General features: G+C 37.8%; 1 protein-coding gene across 7 annotated transcripts in view; it reads right to left on the bottom strand.

Moving 5' to 3' along the window:
• LOC143033096 (uncharacterized) overlaps positions 1–20,468 on the bottom strand; it is a 70,976-nt gene that overhangs the window by 20,037 nt on the left and 30,471 nt on the right. For 2 of the 7 annotated variants that reach the window (XM_076198335.1, XM_076198298.1), the window contains exons 1-2: positions 12,138–12,254; positions 1,544–1,709 (exon numbers count right to left, since the gene is read on the bottom strand). In XM_076198335.1, coding sequence (XP_076054450.1) covers positions 1,544–1,667 — 124 coding nt within the window. In that variant the 5' untranslated portion in view covers positions 1,668–1,709; positions 12,138–12,254. The other 5 variants (XM_076198317.1, XM_076198323.1, XM_076198330.1 and 2 more) reach the window with 4 other exon arrangements.

The following is a 20,468-nucleotide window of genomic DNA, read 5'->3' on the forward strand; positions in this document are numbered from 1 at the left end:
GAAGAAGAAGATCGTCCAATGGATGCCACTTAATAGAGCTTTTACTGTACTACAAAAAATAGGTACTTATGAATAAATACTGTACATACACACTTTTACTGTACTACAAAAATAGCTACTTATGAATAAACACTGTACATATTTACATAGTATACAGTGGAACCTAAGGTAATGAACTTATCACATACTGTGACTCCATTTTTAAACTGTAAGTTAACTGAAATAATCATAGCAAACATGCCAAAGCACTACTGAACCAGCAGGATTATGTTTACAGGTGTATGCATATGTTCCTACCCAAAAGTACCATTTGCTAAAATGGACCAAAAATGTTCACAAAACTTGTTCTTTAAATGGGGGTTTCATTATCTAAGATTCAATCAATTGTGTGTGTGTGTGTATGTATGTATGTATGTATGTATGTATGTATATATATATATATATATATATATATATATATATATATATATATCTATCTATCCAAGTACTACTCAAGTATGCTCAAGGAATAAGATGTTGGAGAAGGTTAATGTGTATATGGAATATCTCTTGGCCATAGAAGAGAATACACAACATAGGTATGAGATGAAGACTGTAACTGGATGAAAGGATGAAAATGCACAAAGGGGCACTCTCTTCTGTTCCATAAATTTTGAATGGATGAGGATGGGGGTGGGGGGTTTATCATATAATGAATGATGAAGTAGACTGTAGCCATTGGACCTGGTTGTGGAAAGTCTTGTGCTTTGTTTCATTATCCTTGACCAAAATGTTGTGGTGGGGGCAGGGATAGCACTTCATCCACAAGATGGTGAGATGGGAGGTGTTAAATAGGTTTAAATGTGTATGAGGTGTGTGTGTGCTTTGAAATTTTATTACTTTGACATTTTTTTTACTTTGACTGAATTCAACCAAAACAAATTTTGCATCTTTCTAACACACCTTTATCTTTATTTTTTTCACTAGCATCCCAAGGGGAAAGTTTGTGACATTAAACCATCATCACTTTCCTGTTTAAAATGGTGAAAACACATCCAACACTGAAACATGTTAATGCTACTGACAGAACACAACATTTCAACATAGAATTATTGAACAAAAATGAAAATAAACTTATGGTATTGTGTATATGTCAGCTTTTGTGATTTACTAATGTAAATGTATTCTTATGAAACCCTATTAGTATTACCACAACCTTTGATTTTTCATACATATTGACAATATTCTTTTCATAACAGGATAACTACAAGTGAGTAAACATATCATTTAAACTGTCTTTGTACCTCTCCGGTTACCAAGGGCAATCCAGCACTAACAACATTGCTCTTCTCTAAACTGAATAAAATCATCAAGAATCAGCTAGAGGAAAATCTGTTTATGATGTCAATGTAATGAAGGGACCGAGATAACCTTAACTTTTTGATTGGGTGTATTTCCTAAGTTGAATAATACCAACTGGCAAAAGTAATAATAAATTCAGATGAGAGTGCCATGAGGTATTAATGATTTAAATATAAGGTATATAACATAGTATTTTTTTCACCTGCATGTGTGATAACACTGTGCGAGGCCGAGGGCGTGACACAATCCTCATCACGGGCATGACACTTTTGCAGGAGGGCTGACAGCAGGAGCCCCTGCCACACCCACAGCCCCACTGCCTTCATGCTCACATCAGTGGGTTGAACTGCTGCAGGTTATCATTCTTCCTGAAATGTAAGAATTCATTAATATTATCACAAAATGGTTGTACTCTTGCATTAAATTTTACCTTATAACTGAAAATGCTATTTTCTAAAGTCTACAGAGACAATTTCCTATGCCATGTTATTGCAAATTAAGTCATCAAATGTTGAGTTATTGAGGGTTCATTGTATCACAATGATGATATACTATGATTTCACTATAACTCCTACTCTAGGTCTGCTGTAAAAAAGTACCAAAAAAGAATGTGCTGACCTAGAATATATGTTGGAACACTGCCTTTGTGCCAGCTCCCTGGAGCACAATTCATTACTGAACTAATCTTTGTGGTATCCAGTGGTGGCACATTGATTTCTAATGATCAATCAGCTATTTAGTCCACTTAACAAAGGTTTCTCAGAACCATCACAGGACTGCTTCAAACTCTGCCACATCACTCCTACAAACTTCTGTATCTTATCTTCCTACTTGTCTGGTCTCCCTTTTCTAAGCTTCCCATCTTAAGTTGACCCACTGATTTGCAGTATTAAATGAATTGTTACAAAATATTTAACAACTAATTTTGAAATTGCACTTTGTTCACTCTTCATCCAGCCTAGCAGATACACCCCTCTTTAAAGTCTCACTAAAATGATGATGATGTTGACAATGACAATGATGATGATAACTGCTGCCTTGAGTTTTACGGACTGGAAACCCACAGCCCCACATAGGCTGACAATTGCCCTTGCCTCCAATAAATTTCTCTGGTAAGAAACTATGGACTGTTTTTTGTGGTGTATTTGTGTGGGACTGTTTGGGTAACAGACTGAAAGCAGTACAAGGAGAGAAGTTGAGTGTTGTCAACTCTCCTTATGTGAAAAAGTGAAGGAAATATAAACAACAATGACAGATTGAGTGCACATTTTCACATGGCGGTGAATAGGTTGAAAGGTTTTGAAAATGTGTAGCAGAGATGACTGTCTTTCAGGACTGCTAGATATTCATATACCAAAAGGCCCTTTCCCATTATAAGGGAGGTGGCAAGCACACACACACCCTTTACTCATCCACTGTGCATTTGTTTTCACTATTTATCTTAGCTCAAATGTGTCTGAATTTTATGTTTGGTGCAGCATGGTAGCAAACATACTAGGTAAATACACACAAGCATCTCCTGCACAGTTCTCTGCATACCAACTTCCATTCAATGATTTCTTCCCCTACCACTTAAAATGTGAACAAAGAGGAAATGTTATTTTTGTTGATAGACCAGCCAAAAATGGGATTGGCAGAACCAGTTTCCCTGCTCAATAAAGCTCTCACTACTTCTGAAAACATGTACCTGATTGTGGAAAGATTTGCCAGGGTGGGTAGGTAATACTCTAATAAAATTTAAAACAAGGAAAACTGTTCAAACTAAATCATGTATATTTTTTAAACACATTGCATGCCCATGTGTTATGACAATCCCAATGACCCCCAGTCTAGTACAAACTGTGAGTCAAGGTGAATTTCTATATATATATATTTTTTCACAGGGAAGTTTGATTTGACAATAATGATTTTTGGAAAAACCTCCCTATTGTGTAAGCATGTTCTTTCACTTTTTTGTGCTTTTCAGATTCTTTTCCCCTCAAATCTATTCTCAATACAAAGTTGCCACAGATAAATAACAAAAACTATAGTTTCTAAATTGATATACAACATTTGCATTCTTCTATCTCTCCAATGACATTGTTTACCACCACTCCCCTCTTTACCTGTGTCCATGTGTCAGTGCAGATATGTACACATACTCAAGAGCGTGAAAACAGAAGATTGTAGATCGCTACAAGATGACCTGCATAAAGTATGGGAATGGAGCCAGAAACACGAGATGAATTTCAACATCAAGAAATGTAGCTTAATTGAATTTAGAAAAGGCAAAAATAGAGTTTCGGGAAAATATACGATGGGAAACAAAGCAATAAAGAAAGTAAACTCAGAAAGGGACTTAGGAGTAATCATCTCAAGTGATTTGACTCCTGACAAAAATGTGAACAAGTTATTTGGAGAGACCTACAATTTATTAAGATCAATGAAAGTGGCCTTCGACTACATAGATGAGGAAATGGTTAAAAAATTAATTGTTACATTGATAAGACCAAAGTTAAAATATACTATATCAATGTGGGCACCTAGCACAAAGAAAAACACAAGGAAGTTAGAAAGAATCCAAAGAGCAGCTACAAAGATGGCACCCACACTATCAAATTTGACATATGAACAAAGATTGGAGAAATTACAGCTGTCAACATTAGAGCAGAGAAGGGAAAGAGGGGACTTGTTGACCATATTCAGAATTATGAAAGGGATGGAAGTTCTCGATAGAGATGACCTACTAAAATGGGACAAGAGAGAAACAAGAGGACATGCAAAGAAATTAAAGAAAGACAGTTACAGAAGAGACCTGAAAAAGAACAGTTTCCCGCACAGAGTGATCGATGTCTGGAACGGGTTGAAAAGTGAAACAGTGAATACCAGAACTATACACGAGTTCAAATCTAAACTGGACGTGGAGAGATACGAAAACGGGCCACAATGAGCATAGCTCCAGTCCCGTAAAATACAACTAGGTAAACACAGGGAGGGATGTTTAAACACCATCAGGCAGATAACAGTAAACCCCTTTGGTTCAGCTACAGTATGTTCAACATTCTTTTATATCCATATCTTATATATGCAATTTACAGGTAACTCCCTCATGGTCATGGATTTTACTATTTGCAAATTTTCAAGGATAGCAGCAACCCCTAATATTCACAGTGGCATTCATAGCAAGCTTACCTGATCCCACAGAGAAAAGTTGCACTTCCCACCCTTAACCCATTATGCTTCACACAGAGTCACTCAAGAGCCAATTTATAAGCACCCTAACAAAAGAATTTGGAATGTGAAATGACTAAGTACAGTACTGTATTACATAAACATTTTTGGGATTGTACATCAGTAGAATATTGGAAATGTGCAAGGAGCACAAGCACCATTCATGCTTTAGACAATGAATCACCCCAGCAGCATACTATTTCAATACACAACCTACCACCAATTCCACACAAAACATACGCCCAGATCACCAAACATTTTGCTGTTTTCAACTTCTTTGTTGCAAAGATAACTCGTTTTATCTTGCACACATTTGTAATCTTACTATTTTCTGGACTTGTTTGTTAATAATGTTGTACCACCACTGTTGTTTTGGTAGTAGGATTCTTCTTTGAGTTGCTCTATTTCCTGGGTAGAGAATGGGTACAATATTTATTCTTTATTGTACTGTACTCTAAATTTGTTTTCTCATCTATAGGTTTTTGCATTTTCCATTTTCTTTCTTTCTGCCATTTGTTGTGTGATGGCTTTATTTAGTTGTTGAAGTAGTTACTTTTCTTGTTCAGTTTGCCTTGTAGTTTCTCTTTTTCATGAGTGTTTATCCCTGGTGTATAGTTGGGGCTGTATTTTTCTGCAGCCTCTAGGAATATGATCATTGCTGGCTTTCTGTATGGCCATTGGGTTATAATGAAAATCCTTAGCTTCCCTTCTATTTCCTCTGTAATCTTGGTGTATAGACAGACAGACTATATATGAAAGTTAGTGAGTGTGGTGCATGTGAGATGAACTCATGAATTCCATATGCTGCAATATGTACTTTATGGGCCTTGTGCATGTTGGACATATACAGGGATCTAGGTTGGTTTTCATGTCATCAGCTACATGGAAGTGTGGGAAGGCAGGTTAAGTATGGACATCCTTTCATGCAAGAATAGAAATGGAAAAGGTGAAGATAAATTTAAAAGTGAACAATAGTGAGATTCTGGACCTGATCCAGAGATTAAGTTGGCCCCTTGGAGATTGGGTTTTTTTTTTTTTTTTTTTAGCAGTTTCCTCTTTGAATGTGTACCCATATCAAAACTGGGAGGGGCTGGTGCTCTTCTTGTAAGCCTTTGTCCTTCTGAAGTCAGCAACTTCACGAAAGCCTGCTACTTCACCACCTTTACAACCACAAATACATTAGGAAATGTGAATTTAACATATTTCTTCCAAGAGGCAAATTAAGCCACTCCATGCAATTTTGCATGAAAGGATTCACTACAGTATTTATTAATATGGGGGCATATCATATTGGTGAAATGTGTTTTTTTATGTGCATTAACATGGGTTTAATTCAATTTATGCAAAGATTTCCACTGGAAATAAAAAATTCTTTACTTGAAGAATCATCATTAACCCTAAGTGCACAACAAGGGGAAATGGAATTTTGGGTGAGGAACATAAGAACATAAGAATAAAGGAGACTGCAAGAGACCATAAGGCCTACACTAGGCAGCTCCGTATCCATCACCACCTGTCATCCCCATCCATAAAGTTGTCTAATCGTTTTTTAAAACAACTGATAGTTTCAGCACTTACTACATGGTTACTAAGTTTATTCCATTCATCGACCACCCTATTAGTAAACCAATTCTTGTCTATTTCCTTCTTAAATCTAAATGTGTCCAGTTTATACCCATTACTGCGAGTCCTGCCCTGTTGTTTTATCATGATGACCTTGTTTGCATCACCCTTGTTATAGCCTTTGATCCACTTGAACACTTCTATTAGATCACCCCACACTCTGCATCTTTCCAGAGAGTGTAAGTTTAGGTGCCTAAGCCTCTCTTCATAAGGCAAATTTCCGAGTCCATGTATCATTTTGGTCATTCTTCTCTGTACTGATTCTAGTGAATTGATCTCCATTCTGTAGGACGGAGACCAAAACTGTACCGCATAGTCAAGGATGGGTCTAACTATCGCTAGATAGAGTTTAATAATTACCTATGCACTTCTATTCTTTACCGTCCTAGCAATGAAACCTAATGCTCTGTTAGCTTTATTTCTGGTGCTAATGCACTGCTTCCTGGTTTTAAGGTCCGGACTCACCAGAACACCCAAGTCCCTCTCGCACTCAGATTTTTCTAAAAACGTGTTATCTAAGATGTATCTATTTTCGGGGTCGTGTACCCCTACGTTTAACACGCTACACTTAGAGATATTGAAGTTCATTTGCCATTTCAGCGACCATGTTAACAATTTATTAAGATCATCCTGCAGAATCTCTGCGTCGTCTCCTGACCTAATTGGGCATCCTTATTAGGAATACCTTGTTAAAGAGTGAATGGCTTCTGAAGAAAACACCGGCTAATGCATCTTATACACACACAAACACACACATGGCTCGAAGTGACAACAAAGTTTGGAACTCATGGAAAATTCAAGTTTCATCAATCTCAACAACGAGGGAGTACCTCTGCTGTATTAGTAGGGAAGGGGAAAGCTCATGGTGTAATGGGAAGGTGAAGAAAAAGGCGAAAGAGAGGGATTACTGAGGAAAATGGAAGGAAATTAGGAAGGGGACAAAGCAAGGAAGAAGCAAAAAAGAATAGTGGGATCATATAAATTGGGAGAGGAAGAAGTTAAAAAAGTGGAAAAAGAGGACTTGGGAGTCATTATTTTGAATAATATGTCCCCTGAGAAACATACAAACAAAATTTTTTGAGAAACTTATAATTTGATAAGAACAATCAAAATGGCATTTACATACCTGGATGAAGAAATGGTGAAGAAAATACTAATCACTTTGATAAGACCAAAATTGGAGTATGCAGCGCTGATGTGGTCACCAAGTACAAAAAATGTATAACAAAACTTGAAAGAATACAAAGAGAAATTACAAAATTGGCACCAACGCTCTCAGAACTATCTAATGAGGTGAGGCTAGCAAAACTTGAGCTACAGACATTAGAGCAAAGAAGAGAGAGAGGAGACTTGATAACTATTTATAGAATCATGAAAGGCATGGAAATTATTGATAGGATCTAATAAAATGGGATAGTAGAGATACAAGAGGACATGGAAAGAAAATCGAGAAAGACAATTATAGAAGAGACCTGAAAAAGAACAGCTTTCCCTACAGGATAATAGACGTTTGGAACAAGTTGGATGAAAATGTGGTGTGTGCAAAAATGATACATGAATAAAAACAGGCTAGATAAAACGAGATATGAAGATGGGACACCACGAGCATAGCTCCCCTTCCCGTAAAATACAACTAGGTAAATACACACTAGATTGGAGTTCGCCGAGACAATATGGATACCCAGTACAAAAAAGAATATAAAGAAATTAGAAAGAATCCAAAGAGCAACAACAAAGATGGCACCAATACTTTCAAAATTGACATACGAACAAAGATTGTCTAAACTGGAACTACCAACCCTGGAACAAAGAAGAGAGGAGATCTACTGGTCATTTACAGAATCATGAAAGGCATGGAAGTCCTTGACAGAGAAGACTTATTAAAATGGGATAAAAGAAAAACAAGAGTATTTGAAAAGAAACTCAAAAAGGATAGTTATAGAAGAGATCTGAAAAAAAAAGTTTTCCACACAGAGAGGATGTCTGGAACAAATTGAATGAAACAATAGTGTGTAAAAACCATACATGAATTTAAGAACTAGATGCTGAGAGATACAAAGACAGGTTACTATGAATATAGCTCCACTTCCTGTATAATACAACTAGGAAAAACAAAACAAAAACAAAAAACTGTTTTTACCATATGGAGGTTTTAGACCATTCTGCTATTTTCACTATAGGGCAAATACTACCTGTAGCAGCAGCTTGCACCCATATTATGGTCTAGCAAGGGAGAGTACTATGTGAGACAGATCTCCCTTTGAACCACCTATCTTAGTATAGTCTCATATAACCTATTAATTTCACCATGCAATAATTATAGACAGCTGTGTTTTTTCCAATGCACAACAACTAGTACTGTAGTCTATAGTATTTTCTTGCATCTATGAAAATACCAAAATATCACAAAATGCTATTGCATGGCCTATCTTTCATCCTACCCTGTTCTTGCACAGCTTTCCCACCATTCAATCAACCATTCTATTGTCTCTCTTGCATGAAACAACCCACATTATTCCTGCCATATAATAACTTTAAACTGTTCCATAATCTTCACCATATAGTGATTATAGCCTATAGCATTCTCTCCAGCTAATCTAACACTTGCTACACCAACCAAAGTCAAACTGAATTTAACCAAACATGGAAAGTTAAACAAACCAGGAAGAAAATACTCATATTGTCCACAGCCTGTCCTTAACCCTAGTCTCCTGACATATGTCCATACACAGTAAACTGTACATAGTCCTTATTGAAGATTTTAATTGTGGTGATGTCAACCGAGAGGAATGGGAAGCAAACGGCAAAGCTGATTTCTTGGGAAATACACTGCTGAGTAAGGTAATGGAGAACACAATGACCCAGTAGGTAAAGAAAGTGACCTGGGTAAGAGGAGATGACACTCCCATAAGATTAGGTTTGTTACTAACCAAAAAGCCAGAAATTATCAGCTCCCTAAACTATCTTTGCCCAATAGGAAAAAGTGACAATGTTACCATTGAATTTTAACTGGAGGATAAGGAATTATGTAGAATGAATCACGCAGGCAAGGGAGACTCAATTTGAGGAAAGCAGATTACTCAGGGTTGAAAAAATTTTTTGAAGAAACAAACTGGGAGGAATTCATGAATACCACAGGAGTAGAGAGGAAATGGGAAATCTTTCTTGACATTTACAACATAGGAGTGAACAATCTTTGGCCAAAGACTAGAGAAAAGAAGCAAAAATAGAAATGGTTTAACAAAAAGTGTGAGACTGCAAAAAAAGGCCAGGGATGTGGCTTGGGGGAAATGGAGAAAGAAAAGAAGCAATAAAACAAAAGAAGGTTACAAACAAGCTTGGAATGACCATACCAGAATTTGCAGGAAGAATTTTTTTTTTTTGAATAGTAGAAAAATGTGAAGATGTACCAAATCTGTTTTACAGGTTCATGAATGGTAAATTGAGAAGAAATCACCAAGTTGATATTAGATGGTGAGGTCTTTGGCTGAAATAATGAATGAAGGTTTCCAATCAGCCTTCACAAAAAAGCACAACTTTTTGGAGAAATATAAGGGGAGCAAAAAAAAGTTTAACAGAGATAAAGGTAGAAGCAAGGGAAGTGCTCAATCTCCTGGGATCATTGGATGTGACAAAAACCTCAGGACCTGACGGGATCTCAAACTGGATACTTAAAGAATCTAAGGAGCGTGGGCAAGATCCACAGTCTTATTACATGTTCACTGAAAGAAGGCATTGTGTCACTTGATTGGAAAAGGGCAAATGTGGAAACAAGGAAACATCACTAAATCATAGGCCAGTATCACTAACCATCACAATAGTGAAACTATGTGAAAGGACTGAAAGATCGATGGACCAAATATCTTGAAAAGATGAATGTTTTGACAGACAGTCAGTTTGGCTTCAGATCCAGAAGGTCATGTAAGTTGAATCTTTTAAGCTTTTACTCGAGAGTGATTGATGTGCTGCAAGAGAGAGAGGGGTGGGTGGACTGCATGTACCTGGACCTAGAGAAGGCATTTGATAAAGTACCTCACAGTTGACTTATGTGGAAATTGGAGCATGTTGGAGGACTGAGAGGCAAACTATTAGAATGGATTAAAGACTTTTTGAAGGAAAGATACATGAGGACAGTAGTAAAGGACAAGATGTCAAGCTGGATAGTAGTAACAAGCAGAGTTCCACAAGGTTCAGTGTTTGCACCAATAATGTCTTGTCTATGTTAATGACATGATGGAAGGAACAAGCTATGCCAACATATTTGCAGATGATGCAAAAATCATGAGAAGAGTGAAAAATGAGGAGGATAGTAGAATATTGCAAAAAGATCTAGATACTATTTTTGCATGGAGCCAAGAATGGGAAATGAAGTTCATTACCAAAACATGCAAAGTATTTGAAATGGGCAATAATAGCATAAGGCCATCCTTAAAATATTCCTTGGGAAGTGAACACATTACAAAAGCAAAAGAAGAGAAAGACTTGGGATTGTTGATAAAAGACCTGTCACCTGACAGACATATCAGCAGGATTGTGGGAGACATATGGACTACTGCAGATAATTAAAGTGGCATTCCATTACATGAAGAGATGATGAAAACACTCATCCAAACCTTGATACATCCAAGACTGGAATATACATTAGTAGTACAGTCCCCACACAGAGTGAAGGATATAAGCAAGATTGTGAGAATACAATGGGCAGCAACCAAACTGGTCCCCAGCCTGGCAGATATATCATATAAGGAAAGACTAAATGTACTGGTTCTACCAACTTTGAAAGATCAAAGAGAAAGAGGTGACATGATTACAGTGTTCAGGTCACTAAAGGGGGATAGATTGCATTGAAGAGATCTCCTGATTAAAGATGGGAGGGCTTTAAGAGGTCATGGAAGTAAACTATAAAAGACCACATGTTGAAAGAATGTGATGAAATATAGTTTTTCATATAGATGTGGAATAGCTTAGGTGATATAGCCCAAGCTCAAACAATACACAAGTTCAAATCTAAATATGATAACTGGAAATCAAAGATATAGATTGAATTGGAACCATACATAAATTTGAGTTGAGTAGTTAGAAAATTAGAGAATAGGAGACAGGACCTAATGAGCATTGCTCCTTTCCTGCATAATACAATTATGTAAATATCCATTTTGATCTCGGATTAAGTTTACAGAAGAATGTATACCGTATAACAAAAGGGGATTTTGTAGAAATAAAATCAAGAAGTTATTATTTATAATCCCAATCTTAACAAATTCAAGATTCAATAAAAAAAAAATACAAATAAGAAACAAGTATTTGTTCAAATGGGAACATGAATCTTGAAGTCCCATCCTTCAACACAATTTCTTTACCCCACACACATTTAGTTATAAATCAGTGGATCGATTTACTAGAAAACATCAATTGCTCCTTCTACAAATGTTTTCAGGACCTGATTATCTGATATGAGAAACACAACCGATGAAAATGGAGAGGGGCAATAATATTTATATTGATCATTACTGAATCAGTGGTTTGTATTGCGAAGTTTTACTGGTATGTCAAATACTGTTTGGTTATACTTACTGAGATAATGAGAAACCTGCACAAATCTCAAAATAAAGTCTCCATGGAATATTTTTTCTAGTATTATACTTAGCTCACATATTTGTTCTTTCCAATCCAAGAACATCCTCTTGTCTTAAATTGAGGTTAGGTTGTGAAGAAGTGGGTAATGGGGCAGGGGTGTGCTGCATGATGTGTAGTCCCTTTCAGTGTGGTAATAAACAGCCCTGCCTGTCATCTCCGCACCTACCCTCCCACTAAGTCAACTCTTACTCTGTAGGTCTTTCTTAGTATTTACACATCTCAAACTTTTTCAAATAATCACTTAAACTTTCCTAGTAGTACGCTGATTACACAGTGAATATTTCTTAACACCAGGTGCACAGCTTGCTTATATGCCTGAACCTTACCGAGTAAGATGCGAGCGTCCCCTCCCGCAAGTGAATCATGCATTGATTACTGGCGTCACGGCGCTCGGTGCACTTGTGTTTTGATCGCGATAACCCAAGGGATCAAAAGTATATATATGTAAAAAATCAACATAGAATCACTTTATGTATTTCATAACAATAGTAAATGTGTGATGTGTTATATACTATATATAGTTTTATTTGCGGATTCAATATCAACAAAATCTACTAAAATCCTCTATTAAAAACGAAGAGGCAGAGCTACACGCTGCTCAACTTCTGTAATAAAGAAGTGTCAAGAGGAGAAGGTATATATACGTGTAAGTTTCATGGCTGAGGTTGACTCAGTGGATATATGTTTGAATGTGTTTGAGATGAAATGTCTGAGAAGAATGATAGGGGTTACTAGGCTAGATAGAGTGAGAAATGAGGAGGTGAGGAGGAGAACAGGGGTGGAAATGGGAACTGGGAGATAGGGTTGATGAAAGGGTATTAGGATGGTTTGGACACATGGAAAGAATGAGTGAAGAAAGATTAGTAAAAGAAGTGTGGAAGGAGTGAATATGAGGGGGCGTCCTAGGATGAGATGGATAGATGGGGTGAAGGGGGCATTACAAAAGAGGGTGAATGGAGAGGGGTTGTGTATAGATGATGTTGTGATGCATGAGGGGGAGTGGGTGGGGGATGGGGCTGAGGAAGTATGTATGAGAAAAAAAAATGACGCAGCCCGAAGGGATTTCTCCCCGTCTTCTCCTTTTCTGCATGAGGGGACGGAGAGGGGGGTGTCGCCGAATATATGAAGCGGCCTTGCTGTGGATGTGCTGTGTCTTGCGACACTGCTTCTGACCCAGGGCAGTGGACAGGATGCAGGGATGACCCGTCATCCAGGAGGTGCCAAGATGAGAGGGAGGGAGGAGGGTGGAGGGGAGTGAAATATATAGGAAATGGAATGGGTGGGAGTGGTTTCTATGCCTTTTTCTTTTTGGCTACCCCCTATGTAGGGGGAAAAGCCTTTGGTATATGTATATAAAACCATTTTAAAAGTTGTAAGATAATGTGCATTAGCTTTGTTACCATTGCAATGCTTATTATCAATTAGGAAACAGAAATTATTACGTGAACGTTTTTTCAATGGAAAATGTATAATTATTATATATCATTATACATAAATATATATATATATATGTATATGTATATATATATATACATATATATATATATATATATATATATATATATATATATTTATACATATATATTAATCCTCTACCAAAATTATAAACGAATAGCATTGAAAGATAATACAAAACAGAATAACGCCGCACTAAAATGAAAAACAGAAATATATACTGTAGGTCATTTTCGAACACCTTTCATTGAAATAATCTAAAAATAAGTGTATGAAATGAGCTGATACTGTTATTTTCAAAGTGTTTTATCACTTCATTCCCTCCTCGCATTATTGACATCCCAACTAACCAAGTCACCTTTCATTCTGATGTTTGGAGATTAATTTATACTAAAAAAAATGCTGATCACCTCTAATTTCTTCGACTCAGTGGCGGTCATTAGCATAAGCGACGAAATTGGTTGACCAAGGCGGCACCGCAAAAATAGCAGGAATAGTGACATTTTCGAGAAATACCCCGATCAAGTTGTGGGATTTGAATAACCGTTAATTTGTCGGGATTAAGATTGGTTATAACACGAATATACAGGCCGCATGCGACTCGTCACCCTGCCACGTTGTCAAGATAACAGCAAGTCTTGTGTAAGTGTAAAATGTATTTTTACTTGTACATAGTGGGGGCGGGGGGGGGGGGATAAGTTCCACCAGGGCGCCGTATATACAAATTCCGTCATTGCAACTATCTTTCCGTTCTGCAACCTTCCTCAGACCTCTACCACCTCTTCAGTGTGATATTGTCCTCAAGGATGGAAACAAATGCTGATGAAAATTGATAAATGAATAGCTGAATAAATTAATAAATAGATAAAATCGAATAACTTGTCACACACGTAAGTTCAGCAACGCAATCCCTTCTATATCGGATGACACTTTTTCTTAATTCTGGATACATCTAGTCTTTCATTCACCTCCATGGCACGCTAGCGATATCTCGATTAACTGTTGCACTAGGCAGCCTCTTCCTTTCATTCCGGCTGCCACCTAGCCACTCCCACATCTCCGTGGCAACCCTCAGTAGTGAAAGGGGTTATTATGTACGTATTTGGTTCAACTCCTGCATCACTGTGAGGCAGCTGTTTCACAAACTGCCAACACTATAATCAAATTTCATTCAGCTCATAACCGTACAGACATTTCATATTACTTTGATCTCTTGCAATTGTTGTGCCAAGAAGGCATAGGGGGTTCTGTCTAGCTAATTTCACATCACAACCACATGCACCTGTTGGTTGGCTGGCTCGTGGCCACTCCTCCCCCTGACCTCGAGTTCTCAATTAGTCACTTCAGAGAAGAGGATTGATCACTTGTTAAGGGATCCGTGATCATATGATAGGAATACGGTTGGGGGGAGCCTGAGAGGAAACGTGGTGGGTTGAATTGATTTCTCTTCTTAGGAATCGCACACGCATTCATTGGAGGTTTGAAGCATCAACTGCCATCACTATAGTGATGCATTTTACAGTCTTTATGCTTGGGCAATTACGTAACAGTAATGAAAGAGAAAATTCAAAGAATATGCACAGTGTGAACTTGCGTTGAAAAAAAATTGATAATATATAATCAACTGATCTAAGACGATCTGCGATTTTGGACCCGGAAAATGTGTGTATATATATATATATATATATATATATATATATATATATATATATATATATATATCTATCTATATATACCTTAAGGCTTTTTCCCCCTTACAAGGGAGGTAGCCAGAAAGGAAAAGGCACAAAATCACTCCCACCCACTCCATCCTTGAATACACTCCACACCCCTCCACCCTCCCGGATGACGGGTCATCCCTGCACCTTGTCCACTGCCCTGAGTCAAAAGCAATGTTGCAAGACACAGGACATCCACAGTAAGGCCGCTTCATTTAATCGGCGACCCCCCACCCTTTCTCCGTTCCTTCATGCAGAAAAAGAGAAGACAGGGAGAAATCCTTTCGGGCTGCGTCAAAATATCATTCACACTTACTCCCTCCCCCCATCCCCCACCCACACCCTTCCATGCACCACAGCATCATCCATACACAACCATTCTCCATTAACCCCTATCTTCTGTCTTCTCCCTCCCTTCCTTTCTCAACAGATATTCCCCTCTTTCCCAATGCTCCTTTTACCCCACTCCCCCCCACACACATACACTCGATGGCGCAATAGTAACGAACACGGCCGCCACTACGGCGGTCCGGGTTCGAATCCCGCCCATGGCTGAAATAACTTCAGTATCGCTGCTCTGTGAGTCGTTACTCCAACTCTCGTGGCGGGGAGTTGTGTGTGTGTGTGCGTGTAAGATCCTAGATCGGTCATACATGAGGTCTGAGCTCTCTTCCAGGGAGGTGGGGGTAATAGCTGTCGATCACGGGTCCAACACGTGATCCAAGACCATGGTAAAACAAACACACACGCGCGCGCGCGCGCGCGCGCGCACAAACACACACACACACACACACACACACACACACACACACACACACACACACACACATATATATATATATATATATATATATATATATATATATATATATATATATACACACACACACACACCGTAGCTCTCACTACGTGAAGTCCGGCCTGGTGCCCTCCCATATACATTATAAGAAATCGGAGTAACTACCAGAACATTAATCACTGTCGTATCTAAACGAACAATGAATATATTGTATCCTAGAAAGGATGACATATGTTATTTCTGTATATAAAAATAGAGGTATCGGCAACGTACTAAAATTTGGAGTGCACTTTGTATGACCCAAAATTACATATCTAGAATGTGCATTATCCAGACAACGCTCAGTTTTATTTGTCTTCCGGCAGCCCTACACTGAAAGGGTACATTACAAATACAGTACTCTTATTATTCTCTATGCAAATTTTGCTACGCTTAGTAGCTAGTCGAGGCGCCATGCAGTCTATTTACATAACTGGTACAAAGACAGCGTATCCTTCACTTGTGTTTGCTCGTATGTGCATTGGATTACATTATGAAGTATAATTATAATGATCCGTGTCTTCATTGATGTTGATTGAAGTCTTAAAAAACTTTAATTATATTCTTGCTGATACGGTATACTGATATACAAACGCTTCTCTGGTTTTCTTATTTACATTCTTTGATAAGGCCAGCCTTGAGCGACGTAATGTAGACTCGGCGCTGACAAGAAAGCTAAATATATGTTTATAAGCGACATGTTTGTGCTATTATATACATGGATACCCAATGTGCTTGTTACATGCAAACACACACACACACACACACACACACACACACACACACACACACACACACACACACACACACACACACACACACACACACACACACACACACACACACACACACACACACACACACACACACACACACACACACACACACACACACACACACACGTGGTGCAGTGATAGAGTTTCCGACTGCAACTACGGCAGTCTGGGTTCAAATCCCGTCCAGGGATGAAATAATTTTAGTACCGCTGCGCTGGGAGTCGTTACTCCAATTCTCTTCGGCGGGGAGTTGTGTGAATGTGTGTGTGTGTGTGTGTGTGTGTGTGTGTGTGTGTGTGTGTGTGTGTGTGTGTGTGTGTGTGTGTGTGTGTGTGTGAGGTTACAGCATTGCACATAGATCGGTCATAAATGAGCTCTGTGCTCTTCCGGGAGGGAAATAGCCGTCGATCACGAGTCCAACACGTGATCCAAGACCATGGTGAATCACACACACACACACACACACACACACACACACACACACACACACACACACACACACACACACACACACACGTCGGACGAAGTGACAACGAAGTTGGGAACTCAAGTTTCGTCGATCTCAACAACGAGGGAGTACCTTTTTTGTATTAGTAGGGAAGGGGAAAGCTCGTGGTATAGTGGAAAGGTGAAGAAAAAGGAGAAAGGGAGGGATTACTGAGGAAAATGGAAGGAAATGAGGAAGGGGACGAACGGGACCCGGACGTTAGAAGGTGTGTCAACAAAAGGAGTGCAGAACACACAGACGAGGGAGAACAAGGAAGAAGAGGTATCAAAAGCAGAAATATAGATAATAGGAGCTCAATGGAAAGAGAAGATAACTGTTTTTATGGATTTAATGAGGGAGGAGATGACAACCTCCCCCGACTAGTAAATCTAGAGGAGAAACTAAAAAAAAATGAACGAAGCATAGGAGGTTAGGTTTAACCAATTAACACTAGTTACCCAAAGAGTTGATAAACTGGAAGAACTAAAGAAGGAGAATCAAAACCTAACCAAAGAAATAGAAGAATTAAAAAGACAATTAAATGAAGTAAAATATGAGAATGAGGCACTGAAGAATAATAATAAAGAGAATAAAGAGTCAATAGCAAAAGAAGCACAGGGTTAGAGGAAATACAAAAGAACAACAAAATTGTATTAGAGATATAGTGACACAACAGATGAAAGAACAATCTAAGGACACAGTCATCAAATTGATGAGAGAGAAGGAGAATATAGTAAGAAACTTAGCGGACAAAAAGAAATGTATAATTATATTAGGGATGGAAGAGAAGCATAATCCAAATAGGACCACACGAGTAAAAGAGAAGGAAAAGGTAAACAAGATATTAGAAGTAGTTTAAGAGGATGGACAAGAAACAGGGAAAGAAATTGAAGAAATATATAGAATAGGGAAATACAATACAGATAAGACCAGACCAATTAAGATCAAATTCAGGTCACAAACGACAGCAGAGAATATCTTAGCAAAAACAGGGAAACTAGCAAACAGTGATCAATATAAACAGGTATGGATAAAAAGAGAAATGAATAAAGAGGAAAGAGATGATGAGAAAACAAAAAGACTAGAAGCTAAGGAAAAAAACGAGAAAAGAACAGAATCAGATAAAGATGAATTCTATTGGAGAGTAGTGAATATGAAAGTGAGGAAATGGTTCATAGCAGAGAAAAACGGAAAGGAAACAGAAAACACGATGGAAGTAGCAGAAAATTAAGAGTGTCTTACACAAACATAGACGGCTTAATAACAGGCTTGAACGAACTGAATGATTACCTGAAGGGAAAAGAGCCGGACATAATGGGAATTGTAGAGACAACATTGAAAGGTCCACTACCACCTAACAGTGTAGGACATGGTGCATGTAATTATTGGATTAGAAGCAGAGAGGTAAAACAAGTGGGTGGAGTTATGTTCCTGACTAAGAAGGATATAAATGGAGGAATGTCACATATGGAAAGAATAGAGATGATTACGACGGAAGTGGAGGACAAGGATGGGAAGAGCAGGAAGTTTGTAATAAATTATGTGCCTCCTAAAATGGCTTCGTGGGAAGAGAGAGAACACAAAAGTATGTTAGAAGACACAAGGATAATATTAAATAAGATAATGGAAAATGGAGGAAGAAGAGTTATAATGGGCGACTTTAATTGTAAAGAAATTTGCTGGGAAGAGATGACAGTGAAGGGTGGAGACGACCTATGGGGAAATGTGCTACTTGATATGATTATAGAACATACAGAGAGGTATGTGATCTAAAGAAAAAGAATTCCGGAATAAATAACGAGCTAAGTGAATGAAAAATGAACTAATTGAGGTTAAATGTGAAAATGAAAAGATGAAAAACAATTATATCACCAATAGTGAGAATTTAAAAAAGAGGTAAATCACAAAATACAGGCAAAGTCTGAAAGAATTGAGGAAAACTTGGATGAGGATAATTTGCAGAAGATTAAGAAATGGAATGAAAATAGAGATAATGAAGAGATAACTTTCAAAGAAATAGTAAAACAATAAATGCAGGAAAATGTAAAAGACACAATTATTCAAGTAATCAAAGAAAAAGCAAATTGGGTCAGAGATACAGTGAATAGGAAAAAGTGTATTGTAGTATATGGATTAAAGGAAAACATGGTCTTGTTAGGTACTAGAGAGAAAAAGCAGAAAAAGAAATAGCAAAAACAATTCTAAAAGAAATACAAGACGATGACCAAGAAGTAGAAAAATAGAAGTATACAGAATAGAACAATATTCTAAAGAAAGAAACCGATCTCTAAAGAGGAAGCTAAGATCACAAATGGTTGTAGAAGACATACTAGCAAAATCAGGTAAGTTAGCAAAGAGTGAACATTACAACAATATATGTATAAAAAGAGAAATGAATGTTGAGGAAAGAGAAATATGATACTAAGAGGTGAAGCTAAAAGAAAAGAAAGAAAAAAATCGAAGAGAACGGAGACCGAAAGAAAGGAGTTCTTTTGGAGAGTCTTAGACATGAGGTTGAGAAAATGGCACACCAAGGTAAGCGAAACAAAAGGAACAGAAAGCAAGATGGAGAAGGAAAAAAATAATAGCGGCCTATACTAACATAGAAGGATTGATCTTAGGATTGAGTGAACTAAATGATTACCTGTCAGAAGAAAAAACCAGACATAATGGGAATCGTGGAGACAAAATTAAGGGGTCCACTACCACCAAATAGTGTTGAACACGGGTTGTATAATTACTGAATTAAAAACAGGAACGAGAAACAGGGAGGAGGAATCATGCGTTTGGCCAAGAAAAACTTAAATGTGACGAAGGTTACTGAGGGTAAAAACAGTGTGGAAATAATCGTGATAAAGGTTGAAGACAGCGACATAAAAAGTAGAGTTTGTGGTGATTTGTGTGCCCCCAAAAACGGGCACACATAAAACGGGACAACATAAAATCGGAACAAAGGAAGAAAAGAAAGTGGGATCTGAAAAAGACATGGGAATAATTATCACAAATGACATATCCCCTGATAAACAGATATACAAAATTGTCGGAGAATCTTATAACTTTCTAAGATCAATAAAGGTGGCTTTTACCTATTTAGACGAAGAAATTGTTAAAAAAAATACTAGTCACATAATAGGACTAGACTGGAGTATGCTGCGACACTATGGTCACCGAGTACCAAAAAAGAATATAAGGAAAATGGAAAGAACCTAGAGAGCAGTTACGAAAATGGCCCCAACACTTTCAAACCTGTCATATGAAGAGAGACCGTCTAAATCTAAATTACCGACTTTGGAACAAAGGAGAGAAAGAGGTGACCTGTTGACCATCTACAGAATCATGAAAGGCATAGAAGTCCTTGATAGAGAGGACTTACTAAATTGGGA

This window comes from Oratosquilla oratoria, chromosome 1 (genome assembly GCF_046742065.1).
Source record: "Oratosquilla oratoria isolate Oo_2021 chromosome 1, ASM4674206v1, whole genome shotgun sequence".
In the NCBI taxonomy this organism is placed as follows: domain Eukaryota; kingdom Metazoa; phylum Arthropoda; class Malacostraca; order Stomatopoda; family Squillidae; genus Oratosquilla; species Oratosquilla oratoria.